The sequence below is a fragment of the Ornithodoros turicata genome, chromosome 2, assembly GCF_037126465.1.
Source record: "Ornithodoros turicata isolate Travis chromosome 2, ASM3712646v1, whole genome shotgun sequence".
Classification (NCBI taxonomy): domain Eukaryota; kingdom Metazoa; phylum Arthropoda; class Arachnida; order Ixodida; family Argasidae; genus Ornithodoros; species Ornithodoros turicata.
The window spans coordinates 59,213,464-59,240,624 of NC_088202.1; the positions used below are offsets into that span (position 1 = coordinate 59,213,464).

Sequence of the window (27,161 nt, forward strand, 5' to 3'; positions counted from 1 at the left end):
TGCATTCATTAAAAACGCATGTTGCGCAAGTTATGCTATATACCGAATGAAAATACGTGCATAGTGCATATTTTGCTATTCTTTTTAATTAAGGTGTTGCTAGCTGGCTTCTAGAATGCTTTGGGTCGCCTTTCGCGAGAATTTCAGTCAGAATTGAACTTTCGATGTTTCGGTGGGATGTACGGTTCCCGTCCTGTCTGTTGCACTGTGCGAAAGAGTGACCGCCAATGTTTGAGTTGTTTCCTTAGTGAGGCGCTTGAGGTTTGCGCTTTCGCATATATGTATCGGAGTGTGATCGTGGTGCGTGTATGGTCTGTTGGCCGTACTTCAGCTTCGCCACTTTCTTTACCTTTACGAAGACTGGCGGCGTTCCCATTTCAATCTGCACTGTGGTGCAGTGCCGAAAGGAAAGCCTTCAGCTGCATGATTTATATCTGTGGCGCAAGCCTTCTTTGTTGCGTGCTCCTGAACGAAGTCGGCTTTATTTTCCTGTGTGATCCCCAATACAATACTCCGAATTTGCCATATATGCATTAGATAGAGTGCCTTCATACCAACAACGAAGTAGTATAGGGGGGACCGCTATAAGAACATCCTTTTTCTAATCCAGTTCTAGGAATTTCTAATCCAACACAAGCCAGTTCTAATCCCTCTGGTTAGTGGCCCCACTTTGATTGACAGGCCCCTTTTTGGCTCGCCCATTCATGCTGATTGGTTTGAGATGACCCCACTTCGATTTACAGGCCCCTTGTTTGGCTCCACCCCTTCACGCTGATTGGTTCAAAATGACCCCACTTTGATTGACAGGCCCCCCTTTTGGCTCCGCCCACTTCACGCCGATTGGCCCCTCCAAACCTACTGATTGCTGATTGATCCATCCACTTCGCGCTGATTGGCTCCTTCTAGGACAGCTGATCGACCAACCCAGTGACCCCACTACAGCTCTATCTTAGACAAACAAAAGGAATACATTGCAACGTTTATTGAGTACATCATGGCTGTCTTGGAGAGATTGAGTTCCTCAGAAGTGACGAATCATGTAGGTGTCTCTGGGACAGCGGCTAAGAAAAGTTTCATCCTCCGTGAGTTGACACATTCCACACGCACTGGACGCTTACGTCCAGTGGTTGAAGGCACGTGCGTAGCGATCCAGTAGCGTTCTTGTCCAGCTTAATGTTGGACCGCATAGGTACCACATACCAATCTGTGATAGTGAAGATATCACCAGGGCATTCAAGCGGGTAGGTGTGCTTATCTTTCTCGAGCTTCATGCGTCTTCAGTTGCAGGTGTCCAGCGCCAGCGTGCATGAGACGAGCGAGAAGAGAACGAGCTACCATATCCTTCCACTGGTCCAACTGACGCTACTCCTTCTCATCTGAGGAGAGAAAGAATGCCCAGTTAAATCACGCTATCTCCGTCATACACTCAAGCTTACCATATTCGCAGCTTCCGTATGGGTAGGAGTCGATGTCATTGTAGAGGTATCGTTTGTCGTCGTACGCCATCAGACTTCTTTTCACATTTCTGATGGTGTACATGCACTGTTTCTTTCCCACTATTGACACCTGTTCGTGCGATACGCTAGTGTGCTTGAACAGGGTATCGTGGTACGTATCATGGAGGAGGTGTTTGCGCACAATGTTCTTTTTTACCCCTTTAGCTCTTGCAATTTGTTTTCCCCCCAGCTAGTTTGATGGAGTACATTTTGGCTTTCAAGCATATTACTTCTTCGATAGGTACACTACCAGTTTCGCTTTTGAATGCCCCAAGTCTTCCACGATTCTTTTCACTGTACAGTGGATGATCCCGATCAAAGGAAGACAAATCTAAGTGGTCGTCGGCGATCACACGTAACTGATCTTCGTAATCCTTGCAGAATAGGCCGAGGATCAGAGAATCCGTGTCAAAGTAGCAGGTAATCACCGGACAAGTGAGCTTGCTCAGCAAAGTTTCGTAGTAGAACGCGTACATCGTTAATTTACTCAGTTCTAAAATCGTGAAGCCAATCTGCAAGGGGAAATCACATCGCACTTTTCTTTTGCGCATTTCGTACATGACACAATCGGGGGACAAAATTTCCATTCGCACGCATTCTGGCCGACTCCCGAGGCGACTCGCCGTCTCCTCATCGAAGGCTACTCGAATATCCCTCATGTTAAATTTATTTAAAAGCGTTCTTCCGAAAACCGCATTATTTGAGATTTTATAGAAATTTTTTTCAAACGTCGTGCCTGAGGCAACGCGCCTGGCAACATTGTCCTCAATGTAGGGACGCAGGAATGGTGCCTGACGAAATTTTAGGATTCGGTGAATTTTTGTCACCCTCATGCCCAATCTACAGTAGAGTGCGAGCAGTGCGTAATGAACGACATACTCGACCTTGTCCTTGCACGTCAGCAACAGCTTTTTGCTGTTAGCTGGCTGATACATTAATTCTTCGAGAAGACCTCGCTGGAATGGCGAGAGCCATTCCTCCGGGACCACAGCCTTCTCGGGAGCCAGGGGGAAGTACCGCGTTAGAGCGTGGATAGATTTTGGATACTCCAAGTCGCACACATACACGTACCCCACCTCCGAATCCGTGGGGTGATGCATAAAATCCACGGAGCTAAAATCCTCGACCCACTCGAAATCGCCGACGGGGAGGTGCTTTACCATACTGAATCCATAAAGATTGTTGCAATCTATGTATGATATGTACACCTCCTCTTTATCGGGATCATAGCCACTACACAGAGGGTTGTTGGCACGTAAATGACGCCTGCTCGCCTGACAGAGCCCGCCCCTAACACCCGACTCGATTGTTCTGTACATGTCCTCGTCGATGATTAACTCCAATTTTGCCTGCGTGTAATTTAGAGCACATTGCCACGAATAGGATGCCAGAGAAACACAATGAAGCAATTCTAATCCACGCGCGTCGTAGCACAGTCGTCGGAAGTGCTGCATCACGTCTGCATGTAAGAGGGCATCCGTTTTCAGGTACAGTGCATTATAATCCCTCAGATTCGAGCATCCAAAACGTTCAAATACTTGCAGTGCATACTGGTAGTCTTCCTCGCTTATATCCTCCCCAGTGAGATCATTTCGGAAGGCAGATTTTGCCGGCAGAGCCAATTCGTCGTACACCGCAAAAGAATTAACGTGGCTGTATGGGAATACACCTTTACGAAGCAGAATTTCGTAGTCGTTTCCAAATACCTGCTTCAGGCACTGGAACGCCTCTGCGCCCCCCATGGATTTGACGGTTTCCACGAGCTCCCCCAGCGACGAATTTAGGTACTGCATGGTATCTCTGAATAGGAAGGTGCCAATTTCGAACGATCGAATTTTTTCCATGGAACTGGCAACGATGAAGGGAGCTCGCTTCCACCCGAGAAGGTGAAATTCCCGCAGCAGTCCGGCCAAATCGTAGGCCAGATTGTGCACCATGATCGGTAATTTTTCTCTCGTCGTGCACGCCACATTACAGGGGCTGCACAGCGTCGCAATGTAATTTGTGTCCCCGGTAGTACATCGCTTGGAATGGTCGTGATGACGGATACGGGGTAGATCTCGCGTGAACTCCCGTTTACAGTACGCGCAATGGGTGGCAGCTCTGTGCTCGGCCCGTTGCTCATCATTCAGCACCATTGTGGCGGGGCAGGCATTCAGGGCAACCATCTCGTCCCGCATTTCCATCAAAGCCTTCACGCACTGCCTCGCGGAATCTTCACCGTGGTGCGTCCTGACGCGCATCACCTTCGAGTCGTGGGTGCGCACGAGCACGGCACAGAAGCTAGAGGTGACGTGACGCTGCATGCCAACACCACTGGGCGCGAGTACGCTCTCCGTGTCCAACGCGACGACGTAGTTGTACTGCTGCTTGTACTGTATTTTATTAAATTCTACAAAATTTTTGCCAGGTTCGCAAAATTCCAATAAGATTTCGTTCACGTCCGCGCACAGGCGACGATGTTTCGCCATGCTCTTTTCCTCGTTAAAAGAGCGCGTGCAACGTTCGCATACGAAACACCTATTGTCTCTCATCAGTAATCGTTCGAGGGACTTGATTCCAAAAAAATGTTCATCTATAGCCAATAAGTGAATTTTCTTTTCACACTCGAGTTTTGGGGGTCGCGACACGTGCACTCCCTGATCGACGTACTCGTACACATACACGGATATCTTGTTTTTGTCTTCGAATTCGTCCAGATCAGAAATGAAATGGGGAAGTGAGTAGGCCACCAGTAATCTACTGCATAATTTTCACATTTTTTCCACGAATTCCTTTCCTGTGGGTGCAGGAGAGCGAGCGTATTGTATTTAAAACATTCGCCCTCCTTGCGTGCTGGTAAATGGATATTCGTTAACACGTTCCTGCGTTTAGCCAGATTCGTGGGAAGTACCCCATTGCACCCGAATTTTTTAGTTTTCACAGCGGAGATACACATTTGAACTTTTTGGACGTCAGCGGATACAAACCCACTACCCTCGCGCTGGTAATTTTCAATGCGCCCGGTGGACTCCTGAATCACATCCATCAAAGTATTTGCGATAGCTCCGTCGCTGTGGACTTCGCGAGCAAGCGCCATAAAATGAGCTATGTGTGCGGTTACATCCCCTCGATTTTCTTTCATCATTAGGAACGTCAGAACAAATGCAAAACCTAAAGGGTATTCTTTGCGCTCGCAAAATAGCAATTATATTGTGGAGGTGGTTCATTAAATATTGTCGCAAGTCCTCTACTCCCTGATCGTGAACAGATGCCAATAGCACAAACGCTTTGACGATACCTCGAAATGCGCTATCAGTTTGAAAGAAAGGCAGGAAGGAAATGTCCACATAGGGATGTGATCGCTCGACGTGAGCATGCAATGTGGCAGGTGAAATGTCTGGAGAAGATGATGAATTCTCTTCCAATAGCTCATCATCCCCGATATCATGAGGATCAAAAAAGCAGAACACGCATCTAGGCACTGAAAAAAAGAAGAAACACTAAGAAAACGTGCACCACAAAGCGTGAATGAAAAATACTTACTCTTGAAGCGAGCTCCGCACACTCCCGAAGCGATGCGAAGACTGCTGCCCCTTTACACATCCTCGCCATTTATATAGCGGCGACCTCGCTGCATGCCCCAACATGCACGGGTGCGGCGAGTCGTCATAGCCTAAAAATAACCTGCTCTGCATGTTCAAGGTCGCAGTTTGCCCTTGGCTTCACGTAATGCTCCGTCCGCCTACACCATTGCCGCACCTGAGCGCAAAGTTCGCTCTCATCACATGTCATTCCGATATGCAAGTTGCTTTCATGATCAGGCACACAACCATCCCTTTTTGGCTGTGGTATTTCAATAATATTACTTAAAAGAAACAAATTGCAGTGAAATGCTGATTCATCTCAGACAGGAATTTCTACCCGCAGTGTTAAACCCTCAGATACCAGCATTTCTGCTCAAATACCAAAATAGCTATGACTTCGAAAATTAAACACATGCTAAACAAACTACCATCAACTCCTATCAGATAATTATTGCATAATGCTAAATACTCAATTGCATTACCCCTGCGTGAAGAAAGCACAGGACAAGGGTACACAAATTCACTTAAGCGATGAGGGAAAAGGCTTAAGACCTCAGGTCACCACACAACGCTACGCGGCTAACACAAGATAACAACAAGATACTAGCGGCGGGTAAAATCGTAACACTGCTAAACAAGCCCCAACATGCCATGATGACGTCACAAACCACGAAAAAAGCACACACGCGCGCGCACACAGCAGCTCAGGAATGCATAAGGAGAGGTGCTTTATTGGAATTTCTACTCCTGGCTCAGACACCAACATTTCTGCTCAAATACCCATAACTGCAAGATTAAGCACCGCTTACTTCATCGAGCACCCAACAAAATCTAACAAACAAAAAACAAACAAACCCACTTTCCGTAATAGAACACTATTCAGCTTTACCAAGCGATTTTCTTCTGCTTTAGCAGTGAAAGAAGAAAAGAGCCATGAAAAATTACACGTACTTTTGCTTGAATAGCTATAACTGCAAAAAAAGAAGAAAAAATCGAAGCACATGCTAATAAACTAAGAAAAAGACACTCATGTCTGGTATGTGATAGTGCCACATACACAGACGCATTGCCCTTGCGTTAAGAAAGCACAGGACAGGGATACGAAAATTTCCTTAGGTGAGCAGGGAAAAGGCTTAAGACCTCAGGTCACCACACAACGCTACGCGGCTAGCACAAGATAACAACAAGATACTAGCGGCGGGTTAAATTGTAACACTGCTAAACAAGCCCAACATGTCATGATGACGTCACAAACAAGGAAAAAAGCACACGCGCGCGCGCACACAGCAGCTCAGGAATGCACAAGGAGAGGTGCTTTATTGGAATTTCTGCTCCTGGCTCAGACACCAACATTTCTGCTCAAATACCCATAACTGCAAGATTAAGCACCGCTTACTTCATCGAGCACTTAACAAAATCTAACAAACAAACAAACAAAAACAAACAAACCACTTTCCGTGATAGAACACTATTCAGCTTTACCAAGTGATTTTCTTCTGCTTTAGCAGTGAAAGAAGAAAAGAGCCATGAAAAATTACACGTACTTTTGCTTGAATAGCTATAACTGCAAAAAAAGAAGAAAAAAAATCGAAGCACATGCTAATAAATGGAGAAAAAGGCACTCATTTCTCCTATCAGATAATTATTGCATAATGCTACATACACAGTCGCGTTGTCCCTGTGTAAAGAAAGCACAGGACAAGGGTACACAAATTGAATTGAGAAAATCACTTCTACTCGCGCAGCATAATACGATATACGCAGTTTTTTTTTTTTTTTTTTTTTTTTTTTTTACGGTCGAAAATTGCAATAAGAAGCCACTGCCATGCATGTGCAACAACCCTTATTTTTTATACCAACATTTCATGCAATACCACATAAATTTATCACTCGAGTCACACGAAAAGGCATACACAATGTACTTACTGGTTAAGTGGGGTCAGAGTTGCACACACACACACACACACACAACACAGACACAACGAGTGACAGTGAAAAATAAGAAATTACACGCACTTCTGCTCGAATAGCAAAGTGTCAAGCATGACAAAACACATTTTCTACCACCAGAAAATTATTAAACAGAATAATACAATATTCGCAAAGATTAAGCTTGTGTGGCAAACACACAACCTGAGGAAGACACCTATTCACATCTGCTTTCTGAATTTGTTATACATGCGTGAGCGATTCGATAAGAATATAAAGCACGCTGCTTGGAGAAAGCATATATCATGTGTAGCTCAGTCTACTCTATTGAAAATGCGATAAACCTTATTTTTCAAACAAAAAATCACGGTCGGCATAATATACGACAATGTCGGCAATATCACTGAAGTCAAACACATTGAACTTACTTGTCAATTGGGGTCTCAGCTGCACAAACGCGCACGCACACTCACACATTTTTAGTGCCTCACAACGAGCAAAAACACAAGGTCTATTCACAGCCACATAAATTCATATTATTCCTCACGTCAATAATTATCCAACCATCGTCAAAACGGGGAACACGCATATGCCAATACGAAACAATAGGCCTTCCCGCCGGATGTAATACGATATCGCCAGTCGACCGTCCCAAAGCAGAAAAGAAACACAGCATCTCAGGAATGCATGTTGCCTATACATCCAAGAACAGCGTGCAGCAATTATAATACAGAATGGGATTCATTTCTTTGTACTTTTGTTTGCTTGCATATAAATATTTCACAAGAAATATTACAGAGTGTAAAAGGAGAACAGCATTCACTACACCCTGTAGCTCTCATCATTTAAAAAAAAAAACAGTTTTCATATGTTCATAACCACACTACCATTCACTAAATAGGGGAGTCACTAATGATTCAAATAAGATAAAATATCATTCCATCATCATTGATTGCAAACTTCACGCGAGAATAAGCAACTGCCGCGCGTCGTATTTTTCTTATAAGAAACACCAAATAGACTCAATCTCGCCATGTTAAACACCAACAGCAATTTTGTATTTATTTTTGTCGTTTCCAGCAGATCATTACTTTGTGCGAGTCATCAAAATTAAAAAACTCTCTGATCTGCTGCTGTTAAAGTGATAAAACAGTGTGCCCGCACGGGGGAAACGATAACAGAGCGCGCGTCATTGCGTCAAGCGTGTCCTAACTGCGTGAACGGGTCCGATGCGGCTCACGTGTTGGCGCGTTTCGAGGGCACTGTTTTATCACTTTAACAGCAGCAGATCCGAGAGTTTTTAATTTTTGATGACTCGCACAAAGTAATGATCTGCTGGAAACGACAAAAATAAATACAAAATTGCTGTTGGTGTTTAACATGGCGAGATTGAGTCTATTTGGTGTTTCTTATAAGAAAAATACGACGCGCGGCAGTTGCTTATTCTCGCGTGAAGTTTGCAATCAATGATGATGGAATGATATTTTATCTTATTTGAATCATTAGTGACTCCCCTATTTAGTGAATGGTAGTGTGGTTATGAACATATGAAAACTGTTTTTTTTTAAAATGATGAGAGCTACAGGGTGTAGTGAATGCTGTTCTCCTTTTACACTCTGTAATATTTCTTGTGAAATATTTATATGCAAGCAAACAAAAGTACAAAGAAATGAATCCCATTCTGTATTATAATTGCTGCACGCTGTTCTTGGATGTATAGGCAACATGCATTCCTGAGATGCTGTGTTTCTTTTCTGCTTTGGGACGGTCGACTGGCGATATCGTATTACATCCGGCGGGAAGGCCTATTGTTTCGTATTGGCATATGCGTGTTCCCCGTTTTGACGATGGTTGGATAATTATTGACGTGAGGAATAATATGAATTTATGTGGCTGTGAATAGACCTTGTGTTTTTGCTCGTTGTGAGGCACTAAAAATGTGTGAGTGTGCGTGCGCGTTTGTGCAGCTGAGACCCCAATTGACAAGTAAGTTCAATGTGTTTGACTTCAGTGATATTGCCGACATTGTCGTATATTATGCCGACCGTGATTTTTTGTTTGAAAAATAAGGTTTATCGCATTTTCAATAGAGTAGACTGAGCTACACATGATATATGCTTTCTCCAAGCAGCGTGCTTTATATTCTTATCGAATCGCTCACGCATGTATAACAAATTCAGAAAGCAGATGTGAATAGGTGTCTTCCTCAGGTTGTGTGTTTGCCACACAAGCTTAATCTTTGCGAATATTGTATTATTCTGTTTAATAATTTTCTGGTGGTAGAAAATGTGTTTTGTCATGCTTGACACTTTGCTATTCGAGCAGAAGTGCGTGTAATTTCTTATTTTTCACTGTCACTCGTTGTGTCTGTGTTGTGTGTGTGTGTGTGTGTGCAACTCTGACCCCACTTAACCAGTAAGTACATTGTGTATGCCTTTTCGTGTGACTCGAGTGATAAATTTATGTGGTATTGCATGAAATGTTGGTATAAAAAATAAGGGTTGTTGCACATGCATGGCAGTGGCTTCTTATTGCAATTTTCGACCGTAAAAAAAAAAAAAAAAAAAAAAAAAAACTGCGTATATCGTATTATGCTGCGCGAGTAGAAGTGATTTTCTCAATTCAATTTGTGTACCCTTGTCCTGTGCTTTCTTTACACAGGGACAACGCGACTGTGTATGTAGCATTATGCAATAATTATCTGATAGGAGAAATGAGTGCCTTTTTCTCCATTTATTAGCATGTGCTTCGATTTTTTTCTTCTTTTTTTGCAGTTATAGCTATTCAAGCAAAAGTACGTGTAATTTTTCATGGCTCTTTTCTTCTTTCACTGCTAAAGCAGAAGAAAATCACTTGGTAAAGCTGAATAGTGTTCTATCACGGAAAGTGGGTTTGTTTGTTTTTGTTTGTTTGTTTGTTAGATTTTGTTAAGTGCTCGATGAAGTAAGCGGTGCTTAATCTTGCAGTTATGGGTATTTGAGCAGAAATGTTGGTGTCTGAGCCAGGAGCAGAAATTCCAATAAAGCACCTCTCCTTGTGCATTCCTGAGCTGCTGTGTGCGCGCGCGCGTGTGCTTTTTTCCTTGTTTGTGACGTCATCATGACATGTTGGGGCTTGTTTAGCAGTGTTACAATTTAACCCGCCGCTAGTATCTTGTTGTTATCTTGTGCTAGCTGCGTAGCGTTGTGTGGTGACCTGAGGTCTTAAGCCTTTTCCCTGCTCACCTAAGGAAATTTTCGTATCCCTGTCCTGTGCTTTCTTAACGCAAGGGCAATGCGTCTGTGTATGTGGCACTATCACATACCAGACATGAGTGTCTTTTTCTTAGTTTATTAGCATGTGCTTCGATTTTTTCTTCTTTTTTTGCAGTTATAGCTATTCAAGCAAAAGTACGTGTAATTTTTCATGGCTCTTTTCTTCTTTCACTGCTAAAGCAGAAGAAAATCGCTTGGTAAAGCTGAATAGTGTTCTATTACGGAAAGTGGGTTTGTTTGTTTTTTGTTTGTTAGATTTTGTTGGGTGCTCGATGAAGTAAGCGGTGCTTAATCTTGCAGTTATGGGTATTTGAGCAGAAATGTTGGTGTCTGAGCCAGGAGTAGAAATTCCAATAAAGCACCTCTCCTTATGCATTCCTGAGCTGCTGTGTGCGCGCGCGTGTGTGCTTTTTTCGTGGTTTGTGACGTCATCATGGCATGTTGGGCTTGGTTAGCAGTGTTACGATTTTACCCGCCGCTAGTATCTTGTTGTTATCTTGTGTTAGCCGCGTAGCGTTGTGTGGTGACCTGAGGTCTTAAGCCTTTTCCCTCATCGCTTAAGTGAATTTGTGTACCCTTGTCCTGTGCTTTCTTCACGCAGGGGTAATGCAATTGAGTATTTAGCATTATGCAATAATTATCTGATAGGAGTTGATGGTAGTTTGTTTAGCATGTGTTTAATTTTCGAAGTCATAGCTATTTTGGTATTTGAGCAGAAATGCTGGTATCTGAGGGTTTAACACTGCGGGTAGAAATTCCTGTCTGAGATGAATCAGCATTTCACTGCAATTTGTTTCTTTTAAGTAATATTATTGAAATACCACAGCCAAAAAGGGATGGTTGTGTGCCTGATCATGAAAGCAACTTGCATATCGGAATGACATGTGATGAGAGCGAACTTTGCGCTCAGGTGCGGCAATGGTGTAGGCGGACGGAGCATTACGTGAAGCCAAGGGCAAACTGCGACCTTGAACATGCAGAGCAGGTTATTTTTAGGCTATGGCGACTCGCCGCACCCGTGCATGTTGGGGCATGCAGCGAGGTCGCCGCTATATAAATGGCGAGGATGTGTAAAGGGGCAGCAGTCTTCGCATCGCTTCGGGAGTGTGCGGAGCTCGCTTCAAGAGTAAGTATTTTTCATTCACGCTTTGTGGTGCACGTTTTCTTAGTGTTTCTTCTTTTTTTCAGTGCCTAGATGCGTGTTCTGCTTTTTTGATCCTCATGATATCGGGGATGATGAGCTATTGGAAGAGAATTCATCATCTTCTCCAGACATTTCACCTGCCACATTGCATGCTCACGTCGAGCGATCACATCCCTATGTGGACATTTCCTTCCTGCCTTTCTTTCAAACTGATAGCGCATTTCGAGGTATCGTCAAAGCGTTTGTGCTATTGGCATCTGTTCACGATCAGGGAGTAGAGGACTTGCGACAATATTTAATGAACCACCTCCACAATATAATTGCTATTTTGCGAGCGCAAAGAATACCCTTTAGGTTTTGCATTTGTTCTGACGTCCTAATGATGAAAGAAAATCGAGGGGATGTAACCGCACACATAGCTCATTTTATGGCGCTTGCTCGCGAAGTCCACAGCGACGGAGCTATCGCAAATACTTTGATGGATGTGATTCAGGAGTCCACCGGGCGCATTGAAAATTACCAGCGCGAGGGTAGTGGGTTTGTATCCGCTGACGTCCAAAAAGTTCAAATGTGTATCTCCGCTGTGAAAACTAAAAAATTCGGGTGCAATGGGGTACTTCCCACGAATCTGGCTAAACGCAGGAACGTGTTAACGAATATCCATTTACCAGCACGCAAGGAGGGCGAATGTTTTAAATACAATACGCTCGCTCTCCTGCACCCACAGGAAAGGAATTCGTGGAAAAAATGTGAAAATTATGCAGTAGATTACTGGTGGCCTACTCACTTCCCCATTTCATTTTCTGATCTGGACGAATTCGAAGACAAAAACAAGATATCCGTGTATGTGTACGAGTACGTCGATCAGGGAGTGCACGTGTCGCGACCCCCAAAACTCGAGTGTGAAAAGAAAATTCACTTATTGGCTATAGATGAACATTTTTTTGGAATCAAGTCCCTCGAACGATTACTGATGAGAGACAATAGGTGTTTCGTATGCGAACGTTGCACGCGCTCTTTTAACGAGGAAAAGAGCATGGCGAAACATCGTCGCCTGTGCGCGGACGTGAACGAAATCTTATTGGAATTTTGCGAACCTGGCAAAAATTTTGTAGAATTTAATAAAATACAGTACAAGCAGCAGTACAACTACGTCGTCGCGTTGGACACGGAGAGCGTACTCGCGCCCAGTGGTGTTGGCATGCAGCGTCACGTCACCTCTAGCTTCTGTGCCGTGCTCGTGCGCACCCACGACTCGAAGGTGATGCGCGTCAGGACGCACCACGGTGAAGATTCCGCGAGGCAGTGCGTGAAGGCTTTGATGGAAATGCGGGACGAGATGGTTGCCCTGAATGCCTGCCCCGCCACAATGGTGCTGAATGATGAGCAACGGGCCGAGCACAGAGCTGCCACCCATTGCGCGTACTGTAAACGGGAGTTCACGCGAGATCTACCCCGTATCCGTCATCACGACCATTCCAAGCGATGTACTACCGGGGACACAAATTACATTGCGACGCTGTGCAGCCCCTGTAATGTGGCGTGCACGACGAGAGAAAAATTACCGATCATGGTGCACAATCTGGCCTACGATTTGGCCGGACTGCTGCGGGAATTTCACCTTCTCGGGTGGAAGCGAGCTCCCTTCATCGTTGCCAGTTCCATGGAAAAAATTCGATCGTTCGAAATTGGCACCTTCCTATTCAGAGATACCATGCAGTACCTAAATTCGTCGCTGGGGGAGCTCGTGGAAACCGTCAAATCCATGGGGGGCGCAGAGGCGTTCCAGTGCCTGAAGCAGGTATTTGGAAACGACTACGAAATTCTGCTTCGTAAAGGTGTATTCCCATACAGCCACGTTAATTCTTTTGCGGTGTACGACGAATTGGCTCTGCCGGCAAAATCTGCCTTCCGAAATGATCTCACTGGGGAGGATATAAGCGAGGAAGACTACCAGTATGCACTGCAAGTATTTGAACGTTTTGGATGCTCGAATCTGAGGGATTATAATGCACTGTACCTGAAAACGGATGCCCTCTTACATGCAGACGTGATGCAGCACTTCCGACGACTGTGCTACGACGCGCGTGGATTAGAATTGCTTCATTGTGTTTCTCTGGCATCCTATTCGTGGCAATGTGCTCTAAATTACACGCAGGCAAAATTGGAGTTAATCATCGACGAGGACATGTACAGAACAATCGAGTCGGGTGTTAGGGGCGGGCTCTGTCAGGCGAGCAGGCGTCATTTACGTGCCAACAACCCTCTGTGTAGTGGCTATGATCCCGATAAAGAGGAGGTGTACATATCATACATAGATTGCAACAATCTTTATGGATTCAGTATGGTAAAGCACCTCCCCGTCGGCGATTTCGAGTGGGTCGAGGATTTTAGCTCCGTGGATTTTATGCATCACCCCACGGATTCGGAGGTGGGGTACGTGTATGTGTGCGACTTGGAGTATCCAAAATCTATCCACGCTCTAACGCGGTACTTCCCCCTGGCTCCCGAGAAGGCTGTGGTCCCGGAGGAATGGCTCTCGCCATTCCAGCGAGGTCTTCTCGAAGAATTAATGTATCAGCCAGCTAACAGCAAAAAGCTGTTGCTGACGTGCAAGGACAAGGTCGAGTATGTCGTTCATTACGCACTGCTCGCACTCTACTGTAGATTGGGCATGAGGGTGACAAAAATTCACCGAATCCTAAAATTTCGTCAGGCACCATTCCTGCGTCCCTACATTGAGGACAATGTTGCCAGGCGCGTTGCCTCAGGCACGACGTTTGAAAAAAATTTCTATAAAATCTCAAATAATGCGGTTTTCGGAAGAACGCTTTTAAATAAATTTAACATGAGGGATATTCGAGTAGCCTTCGATGAGGAGACGGCGAGTCGCCTCGGGAGTCGGCCAGAATGCGTGCGAATGGAAATTTTGTCCCCCGATTGTGTCATGTACGAAATGCGCAAAAGAAAAGTGCGATGTGATTTCCCCTTGCAGATTGGCTTCACGATTTTAGAACTGAGTAAATTAACGATGTACGCGTTCTACTACGAAACTTTGCTGAGCAAGCTCACTTGTCCGGTGATTACCTGCTACTTTGACACGGATTCTCTGATCCTCGGCCTATTCTGCAAGGATTACGAAGATCAGTTACGTGTGATCGCCGACGACCACTTAGATTTGTCTTCCTTTGATCGGGATCATCCACTGTACAGTGAAAAGAATCGTGGAAGACTTGGGGCATTCAAAAGCGAAACTGGTAGTGTACCTATCGAAGAAGTAATATGCTTGAAAGCCAAAATGTACTCCATCAAACTAGCTGGGGGGAAAACAAATTGCAAGAGCTAAAGGGGTAAAAAAGAACATTGTGCGCAAACACCTCCTCCATGATACGTACCACGATACCCTGTTCAAGCACACTAGCGTATCGCACGAACAGGTGTCAATAGTGGGAAAGAAACAGTGCATGTACACCATCAGAAATGTGAAAAGAAGTCTGATGGCGTACGACGACAAACGATACCTCTACAATGACATCGACTCCTACCCATACGGAAGCTGCGAATATGGTAAGCTTGAGTGTATGACGGAGATAGCGTGATTTAACTGGGCATTCTTTCTCTCCTCAGATGAGAAGGAGTAGCGTCAGTTGGACCAGTGGAAGGATATGGTAGCTCGTTCTCTTCTCGCTCGTCTCATGCACGCTGGCGCTGGACACCTGCAACTGAAGACGCATGAAGCTCGAGAAAGATAAGCACACCTACCCGCTTGAATGCCCTGGTGATATCTTCACTATCACAGATTGGTATGTGGTACCTATGCGGTCCAACATTAAGCTGGACAAGAACGCTACTGGATCGCTACGCACGTGCCTTCAACCACTGGACGTAAGCGTCCAGTGCGTGTGGAATGTGTCAACTCACGGAGGATGAAACTTTTCTTAGCCGCTGTCCCAGAGACACCTACATGATTCGTCACTTCTGAGGAACTCAATCTCTCCAAGACAGCCATGATGTACTCAATAAACGTTGCAATGTATTCCTTTTGTTTGTCTAAGATAGAGCTGTAGTGGGGTCACTGGGTTGGTCGATCAGCTGTCCTAGAAGGAGCCAATCAGCGCGAAGTGGATGGATCAATCAGCAATCAGTAGGTTTGGAGGGGCCAATCGGCGTGAAGTGGGCGGAGCCAAAAGGGGGGCCTGTCAATCAAAGTGGGGTCATTTTGAACCAATCAGCGTGAAGGGGTGGAGCCAAACAAGGGGCCTGTAAATCGAAGTGGGGTCATCTCAAACCAATCAGCATGAATGGGCGAGCCAAAAAGGGGCCTGTCAATCAAAGTGGGGCCACTAACCAGAGGGATTAGAACTGGCTTGTGTTGGATTAGAAATTCCTAGAACTGGATTAGAAAAAGGATGTTCTTATAGCGGTCCCCCCTATACTACTCAACGATCGACAACATTGCATATTAGCAGTATTTACTGCCTATTTTGAATACTTTTGGTGCAGACTTGCATGCATATCCCGTGAGTTTTTAGTGCATATTTATATTTATCCGCGCTCTACCTATAACCGTGGAAATAAAAGACGAAAACAACTTGATCTTAAAATACCCCCTCCCCCCCATGATGGGTGTGCCCAGAGAAAGTCACCTATCCTGCTGAAAGGCGACAAACTCCATTTTCAGTAGGCACTCAAGGTATCCGTAATTTAGTAAATGTTTTCTAGCCACATGACTTATTATTATTCAAAGTAATGGTCAAAGTAACGCGTTACTTGTCTGATGTGGAGGTGTCTTGAAGGTCGTGCGGAACAGAGCCCTAGCGTGGGCGCCGATTCAGGTTACGTGTGCTCAACGTCCTCTGACAGGAGCTAATGTCATGTGCTGATGCGAACGTCACTGAAAAAAACAAAAAGAAAACCAGGACGTTACGACACGTGTAACGCGAAATTCAGCGTCAGCTGTGCGTGTGGTGAAATGAGGCTGGAGGAAAGTGTGCAGACAAATTTATTTAAGCGTGATGAGTATTGATTTGTGGTCGCTGAAATGGCTGACGAGGTGAGTGTTGTCCTGAACGAGGGGGCGGTTCCGGAACACCAAGTCTATGCATGACCATGTCCAGTTGGGGGTTGGCGGATGTCGGTGCACAGCGAAAAGTCCAGTTGTTCGGACATATCACTTAGCAAAGTGGTGTTCTTGGCCAGCGAAACCTCCACGTTGAAGTCTCCGACGACGAGAAGCTTGTGCGTGCCGTAAGGCGCGAGTACATGCACGATAAAATCGCGGATGCGTTCCGGCGCGGCGCGAGGCGGGAAGTAGCACACAGCCACCACGAGCCCTGTGGGAAACTGCACGGCAGAAATTTCTCCGACGTCGTCCACAAGAAGGGCGACTTCAAGTGATGTAGCCTCTACTCCGGCATGCAGCTAAATGGCAACTCCGTTCGTTCGGTTGCCCTTGCCACTGCGACGCGCCCTGCTGCAGCACTTGAAGCCGTCGACCCGTATCGGTCTCTCCGTCTTCATCCACGTCTCGGAACGACACAGAAGTGATGTCTTACGGAGGACATAGTCGTGTGCAACGCCTTCTGCGTGCAGCTGTACAGAGCGTACATTTAGGACTACGGGTGTCAACGAGTGGGGCCTGTCTAGTTGTTCTACGCACCGCGTAGTGATGGTGCGTAGGCGGGCTTTTGCAGTCCATGAAATTCGTCCGCCAATGTTCTGTCGATATTCGCCTTTACGTGATCGAATGATTGTATCTCATTACGGCCGAAGTCTCAATACGGCCAATAAACCTTTAATCTCCATGTGTCTCATTACGGCCAAAGTCTCAATACGGCCGAAGGTAGTCTCATTACGGCCGAAGATGTCTCATAACGGCAATATGTCAAAATGTGTATTGTAACCTGCATTGATATGCGATGTTGCAGCCAGGTATGGATATAGGTTCAGCTGGGTATAAGCCATGCAGTGTGCTCTTAGGGCCCTTATTATATACACACAGATATTGTGATACAAACAGTATGTTATCGTACCACAGCACACTACAGCATGTTGCGTAATGTGCACACGCACAAAGTAGTGTTGATGTTGCTGTGAAGCATGCTACTATGTGAAGTTAGCTCCTTGTGGAGAGCTGGAAGAATATTGGCTTTGTTGTGAAATTTTTTTGAGGTCATCCTACAGTCACTGGCCAAGAAAGACCACCTATCTCTGTCGACGTCAGTTTATTCCCATTCGCCTTACAATGGTACAATTCTTGCTTCTGGAATGAGTAGACCTGCAAGAAGCAAATAGCAACTGTGAATAGGCCAGAATATTAAAAAAACAGGCATTTGACTCTACATGACTGGTTTTAATGTGCACAAGCTGCATACATGTTGATATGTGTCCGTTTCATACAAGGGTAACATAAATCCCATTCTAGACAAAAAAATGACAAGCCTTAAAAATGTGACTTCCAGGTAAACACAAAGCATGACGCTGAAATGAATTTAGTTTCATTATCTCATTCACTTAATGGAAACATGTGAATATGAAATAGTGGTACATTACAATTCATGATATGATGCATGCATGACTTTCCTTGTCTCGTTTCCTTTTTATGAAAGTAGTGCATGAATTAACATTTGTGCACTACTTCACAATTTCTCACTTTACAACAGAACCGTACGATACATTTGTAATCTCAACAGCTCACCTCTTCGGCCAGCAACATCCCATTAGCCATGTTGTTGTTGTTTTTCTTTTCCGGAATCATTCATGTAGCCACATAGCATGACTGGAATAAAAAAACAGCTACAAATAACAATGTATTTAAATTACTTCCTGTTGAATGTGTATTTTAATCAGATATGCTTTTGCACCTAGTATAGTGCGCGAAGGCACATAAGCACAATATTTGCAGATGTTCGCCGTAAGCAATTCAAGGAGATCAATTCAAGTACGCCGCCTTGTACTTTTATTTTTGTGCAAATATGACGACAAATTTGAACAAATGAAATATGGCTCACAATGATAAATACTGCTGTACGGTGATGCAATATCGGTATCTTAACGTCATAACTTCGAATAAATTTGTTGTTCCTAAACGCGCAACAAACTACAAACGCCGCAGATCTACTAACGAGCTGGATCTATTACAGGCACTTCTGCAGTTTTGATTCAGTCAATTTACTCGTACGAGAATGCAATTATGTGTGGATAGCACAGAGCTAAGCAAGACAGTCTACGAAAGCGTAACTCACCAGAATGTTTGGTCAATTTGGCCTTGGTAAACACTACGCGGTATACGTTGGGACTGCGACGATTCATTCAATTCAATTTTCACTGGAACAACACACGTTGCTCGAAAGACAATGACAGAAAATAAAGAACACTAAAGACCGCTAATTGGCACATTACAGCACCAAAAATCGATAAACACGTTGTACACCGCAAATGCTCGGTCGCACACGAAACGAGATACCCAACGTGCTAGACACCATCCGAAGTGAAAGTAGCAAAACAACAAGATATCAAAACACGAAAGGAGGCGTATTGATTCCCTCTCCTCCTATGGCATGCAAAACGTGATAAGCGCTGAGATGAACATATAGGTCCATGACGCGAGTAATTTTTACTGATCAAAAGGAGGTCACGCGGGATTGCATGACGCTTGCGAAATGCGCAACAATGAGAATGGCGAAACGAAACTTGTGAATCGTGCATTGCACTTCATGGTAGCTGCCAGAAAATCGAAGCTAACTTATGAGACACTGGATTACAGGTATGTTGGCATCCCTTTTTAATTCATACACATCATTTCATATTATACTGTACTTGGGTATATGGGTATGGTGTCTGGCGAGGCTGATATGTATTTGCATGGAAAAGTATGCATTTTTCTAGACTTGTTTTTGATCGCGTAATCGGGATATCGGCACCTCTCGCGTTCTGGCTTACATGTGACCAACCAAGTGCTGTTCCTCTACTAGCGCTTCCTACAAACGACAAAACCAAACATGCGGGGAGGTATATCGGTGTATTTTTGATTACTCATATATAACGAGAAAATGTATCGTTTTCAGGTTGCTGCCACTGCTCCATATGCCCGCAATCGTCCTGCGTGTATGATTAAACCAACGACGTCGCCCACCGCAGCGGAAGTGTTTTGCGCACACACGTTTCAGCATGAAGCCTGCAGGTAACATCTGCTGCTTACACTTATGATATACTGATTCTGAATCTACATATTGTAGCTTAGAGTAATTCCGAATGCCCAGGGTGACACGCTTACAACATTGTGACATCAGTGCAGTGGCATAAGCACTAATGTAGTGCCCCCCAAAATGAACGAGTGGGACTCCTCCACCCCTTGTGAAGATCTCATAAAACACCTCCTGAAATACCTCCTCCTCCTTTTTTTTCTATCACATCACATCACCTCCTGAAATATTTTTTCTGGCTATGCAACTGCATCATTATGACGTAATTGTCATTGTTGTCAATAATTTCTTGAATATATCTTGAATATATAAAAAAAATGTCTGGTTGACAACATATGTCTTATGGTAATCATCAAACAAGGGCATATGTCGTTTTATACAGCACCTTATGTACTTTTTTTTTAAAATTTCAGGTGGACGTGGATTGTGTAGGGGAAAAGATCATGGTCATAGGTCATGTGGCTCCTGGTACATGCCCTTGTGAAGTAACCTTTTCAGAACACACACAAACAGTTTGCTCACAGAACCAATGAGTAGGATGTTGCTCGAATACAGAGAGAAAATGGCATAACAGATACAAATATCGATGACACTGTATGGGAATAAAAACATTTTTCACGAGGGATGCATGAAACACTGTCGCAGTATTGTGTCCATGAACCATTGTCTGTGACACAAGATGTAGGGGGACATCCGCCTCGGAGACACCTTGGGAAGCATGCAACACAGCGATTGCTAATACGGTGGATGCTTCTTTTTTCTCTTCGGCCGTTATGAAACATCTTCGGCCGAAAGAAGACTACCTTCGGCCGTAATGACACACTTGGGGATTAAAGGATTTTCGGCCGTATTGAGACTTTCGGCCGTAATGAGACTTCGGCCGAAATTAGATGTTACCGATAGAATTTGAAGTCATTGCTAGCTCAATAGCTATCTCACTTTCCATTGATAGCGGTTGTAAACATTCGGGATTCTCCTCACTCCCAGCGCTGAGCGCATGTGCGATAACAGTTTTGCGCGGACATACGAATGTCGACGACGCCGACGCGATCTCGGGAAAGTCTCCACTACTGTAGCTGACACTGTAAAAAAAGAAAGGAAGGAAGGAAAACACTACTTGCAGGAAAGTAGCGTCCGCCACAACGGAAGGTGTTTGGTGCTTTATGGCACAAGGTCAACTAGGGCCAAATAGTGCCAAGACACACAACGGAAAAATCATAGGGGCGATATACTGCCCTTGTGCAGTAGTACGGTTGACGGCATTGCCATGCTCTGCAGCCTGAGCTCACGCGTCCCCTGACACGACTGTCACAAACACCCCCATTGGGTTAGTTTCATCGAAAGGCTTTTGCAGGAAGGAAATACAGTCACTTGGAGTCATAACCACTGAACTGTTTCTTCTTTGAGTTGCATCGTCGTTTGTCTGCAGTCGGTTGTATCGAGCTACATGCTGCAACTAATGCAACAATTCTTCCGAAATCAACGGTCAAGAAATGAAATCAAGAAAAAAAAACACACACACACACAAACAAAAACATGTAAGAACAGGCCCGTTGCAAGGCGGTAATATTTATTTTCTGCAGAGTGGAAGTCAGCCGTAAATGGAACTTAGGAAAAAAACAAAAAAAAAAAAAAACTCGGCGAGGTCTTCTTTCAACAGCTCACATGTGCATGCGTGCGTGTTAGTAACCGTATCCTCTAAAGAACAACGCACTGTTATAATTTACCTTATATCAGCTAATGCTCCGAGGAACGTGTGCGCACACAGCGGTGCAAGCCCTTTGCGTGTGAAGTGTTTGCGCGTGGTAATTGATATAGAGTGCTTCAGAGCGACTGCAGTGCTATAATAATATAATGTGGTCGTGTTACTTGTCAGTTAGAATAATGTAGATTTTTATGTGTGAGGAACGCTCGGTAAACTGATGTAAATGTGCTGGTCATTACCAAGTGATTCATCGCCTCTGGTGTTGTCTGACGCAACAGTTTTCTCTTTTCCTTTTTTTTTTTTTTGCTCAGAGAATGTCCTGCACATGTGCGCCTATTGCTAAGCTTAGAAATTGGCGTGACAAGCTTTTGCGTAAATTGCAGCCATGTTGAGTGGCGATTCTGGCCATCCATGACTGGAGCTTCCTGGCATAACACCTGCTTCCAATTCTGCATCCTAAACGGGGCCTGCTTTCCCCGCCTTTTTCATAAACCGTTTCAGACCAAAATTATCGGCCCTTTAATATTCAGCACTCCTTCTTCCTATGTCTTCCAACATATCTATCACAGTTGTCAACGTATGTATCGATCTTTGCAAAATTAAGTAGAGTAAGGTGGGGCAAGATGAGACACGGGGCAAGACGCGACCCTTTTTTCGACGCCGACAGTCTCAGAGACGCTTTTCTCCATGCGCTTGAAACTTCACTCATCTGTGGCTCTGCATGTCTGCTTTATTGCACATAAGAATTGTCCGGATTGTTGTATGTGCTGAAGAGAAAAAAAAATCGTTACTTGTGTCTGGAATGTAAAGACCCGCCAAAAAGGCATTATTTTTTCTGTAGTTTTTATCATATTATTTATTAGTTATAATTATCTGTGCAGTAGCGTTTCGCAGGCTTATTCTGTCAATGTAAGTCTACATACTATTTCTTTATATATAAATATGAGCGCTTTTGGTTATCCGGTGGCGAACAGAAAAAAAATGCATCCCATGGTATGCACGGGGCAAGGCGCGACAATTTAATTTCATTTAAATTTAATGCAGTTTAGAAACGGGTAAGTCAATTATTATATGGAGTTATGCTTCTTCCTCAGATATTTCTATATTGCACATTGCCTAGGATTTGCCAGCAAATGCAGAACCGACAGCCCACCATCGCTCTGCCCTCAAAGCTCTCTTCATACCATAGGACTTCGACCCTTATTGTGAAGGGGCTCATTATTTCATTCCCCGTGTCCCCACCGGCAATGGGGTAGAGTATCGCCCCTGGCGATGAAACTCCCCATTCGTCATCTTGTAATAAAGTATTTGTTGTTGTTGTTGTCCAGCAAACTTTCCTGTTTCCTAGGATATTTCCAACAAAGCAGAAGCGCACGCAAAAGCGAGCGACCAGCGACACATCAGATTGGCGGTGCATTGTTTGCAAACACACAGGTGACATAAATTCGCCATTTTCGTAACTACCCTCAAGCGGGTGGCTCTTGCAAAACCGCCACCTTGTCCTGGTCACAAGTCACAGAAAACGTGATTTTGAGGTCATGTGGTTTTGTCTACATGTCGTTTTACCGCTTGCTGACATATTCCCGTCGGCATAAGGCCAAGAGATGAACGTATTTTGCCAGCGTAAACTATGCGCTGCTTCTTCCGCGACATGGTAGCCCATTTCTCCTAGTTTAAGTACATCTGGCATCGGCTCAGTGTGTCTTAACGCGCGATCGTCATCACATCTTTGGAAGTCGTGAACAGTACGAGGCCATATGTACAAAACTGCACGTTTTACTGCGAGATTATCGGATAAAAATAACTACTTAGTCGAAATCAGAGAGTCGTACCGAACCCGAACCCGAACCGAAAACCGTTATTAACCGTTATTTTTGGCCGAACCGGAACTGAACCGAACCGAAACAGTCGACGCCATCTTGGAGCTGAACCGGAACTGAACCGTTAAAAAAATACCGGTAACCGGTTCAAATAACGGTTCATACGGAACTAAGGGCGGAAACAACAAAACAACGAGAATTGGCCGACACAGACAAGCCTCAAACGCCAGGACATGTTTGAATTGGTAAGGGCGGAACTTTGCATATTGTGCATGAACATAAAACTAATTTTTCTCCTTTTATTAGCTTCGTAGCTTTAATGTTGATTGCTTGTTGTTGTTGTTAAAGTCGTGCCGGGCAGGAATGCTCTAGATTTGCTTGAGTCGCGAAATATATACAAATATGTTAACTTCAAAAGTGTTACTATTAACGTCCAGGACATAGACGTGATTGCATATAAGGATTAGGGATCAACCACAGCGTTGGGTGGCTTTGATGAGGTGACGTACACAGCTATACATGGTGTCCACCCTAACTGCAGAACTGATCGTTGACACATATCGCGTGTGAGCTTACATAAGCCACTTACAAAGTAATGGGTCTGCCACCCTCATGGTGGTCAGAATGAACAACAACTTTATTTAAAGTTAAGAAAATACCAAAGTTGATGAAAGATGGAAGTCACTGAAAAGGTTAGCTATCTGTAGATCACGAACCCACAATTTAGACACCCACATGGTGTCTCATGTTCATACCAAAGTTGGTTTTCTTTGTGCATTTGAAATTAAAGACGTGAAAACAAATACATGTACTGACACCGCATTTAAGAATCGCCAATGCGTCGAAAATGGGTCGATCTTCCCTGTTTGCACTTACTCTTGCCGAGTAATTTCCCCAGAAATTCATTGCTGGGGGGGTGTCGAGCTTTCAATGGGGGGGGGGGGGTTATGCTTGGTCAAGGTTCCGCTTACGGAATTTTTCTTAGACACGGAAAGAATCGTGGCACTGCGTTTGCGGGCCCGCACGCATTTTTGCTCGTATATGCGCGCAATATATGCATATTGAACAGTCACTTTCAAATGATTTTAGAGAAATGCATGCTACGATCATCTGCATGGCTGTGGTCCTACAGCCCAAGTTTGACAGTACATGATGTAATTCGCTGCGCCGGACTTACCAGCTAGAACGTGCTGGTGGCCGAGTTGGTTGGGGTCACCTGAGAAATTTCAGGGGGGTGTTGCAAAAATGCAGGGAGGGTATACACGCCCCCCCCCTGAGGGGGGTGTAGGGAAATCCCTGCTCTTGCCCGTACTGTCTTTGTTCCACAGACACTTCACGTTACGGCGACATGGTAGCACGGCGGCGGTCAGTGATAACATGTTAACGCGCCTTTTACCTAAGGACCTCGGTTTCAGAATGGCATCGTTCCAATCCAATTTAATTAAAAAACGTCAACCTCCATACCTGGAAGCTAAAATGAGCTAATCCAACTACCATGAAGCGTCGAAAGAATGAAACGTCGTGTCATGAAGTAACTGCTACCGAAAGTAGCGGCTGTCATGAAATGTCATGAAGCGTCGTTCGCTGCTTAACGTGTATTCGCGTCTATACTGACTGGTAATCAATAATTTCAATGACTTAAAAGGCTTAGGCTAAGAGAGCAGGCTTGGTTAATTGACTGTTATATACCTGCCGAGATTCTGGTGGGTTAGTTACTTAACTACCGCGACACGAGCTACATCAACCCAAACTGGTAATTCATGGTTATGCTGCTATCGTAACCACTACTAATCATGTCTTTCATATCGCGCAAAATCTTTCAAAATCTCGAACGACTGTTGAGGCCTTCCTGTCCACTTCAAGCACTATACCACACAAACGGAAGTGTGATTTAACATGCCTGTTGTGCTTTATGCCTGTTGTGCAAACCCGTGGCCCCTGAACCGGTTCGGGAACCGAACCGTTTGGAAAAAACCGGTTCGAACCATTATAGTCGCCTTCCGGAGCTGAACCGGAACTTAACCCTTATCGTCAAACCTAAACCCGAACCGAACCGATAAACGTTTCGTTTCGACTCTCTGGTCGAAATACTTACAAAACGTCGCGTAGAAACAACAAACGCGTTGCTTACAAACGTCTCGGCCGCCGATCATGGGCGCGGTACGTGTGCGTTGACATTTGCTATGACGTGCCACCAGGACCTGTTCAGGATGCATCGCGTTCGCCCTGCACGCTCGTCTATGGAGCTATACATTGGATGCCACCCCTGTACAAAAGACGGTGGGGCAAAATAGCACCGCGTTCTGCGTGGTTTTATTGCACATCATGTGAGCGGTGGGGACCTGGAGATGTGTGGGGGCCCACGGGCTTTATTTTGTCTGCCTGGATTGCAAACATTAATTTGTATAGTTCATTACCACGGCGTGTCTCATCGTGCCCCACGCGATGGCTCGTCTTGCCCCGAGAGTTGGGACAAGATGAGACAACCTGCATTTTTGAATTTCATGTTCCGTTTATTTTAAACCGGCTACGTCCGTCCTGCACTTACAGTTCAGAAGCTCTAGACCCTTGAGAATGTGCTTATGGTAAATTTTTTTAAACAAGAAAAATTAAAAAAATCATATTCAATAGCACATTTCTGTCTCATCTTGCCCCACCTTACCTTATTACATTCAATAGGGGAGACCGGGGAGAGTTGTCACAGTTTTTACTTCTGACTTTGCAGTGACGGAACTACGTTCGTCAGGCTGATGAAACCAGCGCTGGATTTTAGTGCGATCTTTTGGCTACACAACGCACATAGTAAACTAAAGCCGGCTTCTAAAAACAGTTTATAAACGAGATTTGCGCGGAGGTCGTCAAGAGTGACAATACGCCCCAGTAGCGGGGCTGGTTGCCACACGAGCTGGGGCAGGTTGTCTCAATTGCATTTTCTCGTAATCTCTATTGTGAAGGTGTACCGAATGTAATGCTATTGGAAGTGCACATGGAAACCAAACTAACAGAGCACAGAAGAACCTATTATCTTAAGCCGTACATTTCATATTCCGGCGTCTGTCCTAGCTGTACAGGATTCATGCAAGCTAGCCATTGCTTGCTGGTAGACCTGCATTGTAAATGTAAAAAGCGGCACTAAATTATTACACGATCTCTAAGATGTACTAAAAAAGCTACTGAAGAACTTTCTCGTGTATATAGTAAGCACTGTCAGTTGCTGTACCAGTTGAAGCACTTGATAACTTACCTCGCCTCGAATGGGACAACTGACCATTCGCAATGACTTTACCTCAGCAGTGGACTTAACGGTGGAGCGTATTCCGCTGAAAATCCGTGAAAATATGCCCGAAAGTCGAAGAAACATTACGAACTCGTGCATTCTTTAAAGCTTTAGTGTGTATCATGCAAAATTTGGAAATTGCAAGAACGGAAAATTTTACTTAGTCGTGACAGAAACAAGACTTGTTCTTTGTGCACCTTGCCATACTTTCCATGACAATAAAAGTTTCTTTAGCTACTGGTTGCTGTGCCACTAACAAACAGCGGGAAAATGGGGGGGGGGGTACATTTATTAAAAGGAAAGGCGGGAAACTGACTCAACTGCCCTGCTTCGTTTTGCTTTAAGTAGGGAGTGTGACAACTGGCCCCTGTGACAACTCTCCCCTACCTCTGCCGTACGTGCGTCCATGCGTACTCCTTCGATGCAACGACCATTCCTAAAGTCTTCACGGTTGTCGAAATAACTGGCAGCAAATCAGTCTGTTAACCAATTTGTTTGGATGGAACGCAGTAAAGGAAATATACAGTAATACATAATACGAATATATTATTAAATATAGTATAGCGTACTGTTAAAAAGATCCTCTAACGCACAGAGCTCCCTGATTGGTCTCGTCCAGGGAAAGGTAACGGAATCTTTTTCGGAATCTTTTCACCTCCGTTACTGGCCCTTATTTGTTTCTGTTTCAGTTTCGGTTACCACCATTGTTGCTTTCGTTTCCGTTACGTTTCCGTTTTGGTTTTAGGTACCGCCCCCCCACCTCCAG

At 44.6% G+C, this 27,161-nt stretch overlaps 3 protein-coding genes across 3 annotated transcripts in view; 2 read left to right on the forward strand and 1 right to left on the reverse strand.

The window, feature by feature from the left end:
• Nucleotides 1-1,088: 1,088 nt before the first annotated feature.
• LOC135383570 (uncharacterized) lies at nucleotides 1,089-4,143 on the reverse strand. Its single transcript, XM_064612979.1, has 2 exons — nucleotides 1,437-4,143; nucleotides 1,089-1,376 (listed from the first exon to the last, which is right to left on the reverse strand). Exon 1 carries the CDS (start codon nucleotides 4,028-4,030, stop codon nucleotides 1,658-1,660), a length of 2,373 nt encoding a protein of 790 aa, XP_064469049.1. The 5' UTR covers nucleotides 4,031-4,143; the 3' UTR covers nucleotides 1,089-1,376; nucleotides 1,437-1,657.
• A 4,747-nt stretch (nucleotides 4,144-8,890) lies between these two features.
• The window catches only part of LOC135385472 (calcium-activated chloride channel regulator 1-like), an 88,625-nt gene continuing 70,354 nt past the window's right edge, over nucleotides 8,891-27,161 (forward strand). The window contains exon 1 of the mRNA XM_064614804.1: nucleotides 8,891-8,977. The gene's annotated coding sequence lies outside the window, so the exon portion shown is untranslated. The remainder of the gene's footprint in view (nucleotides 8,978-27,161) is intronic.
• Nucleotides 12,215-15,304, forward strand: LOC135383571 (uncharacterized). The gene is made up of 2 exons (XM_064612980.1): nucleotides 12,215-14,956; nucleotides 15,017-15,304. Exon 1 carries the CDS (start codon nucleotides 12,363-12,365, stop codon nucleotides 14,733-14,735), a length of 2,373 nt encoding a protein of 790 aa, XP_064469050.1. The 5' UTR covers nucleotides 12,215-12,362; the 3' UTR covers nucleotides 14,736-14,956; nucleotides 15,017-15,304.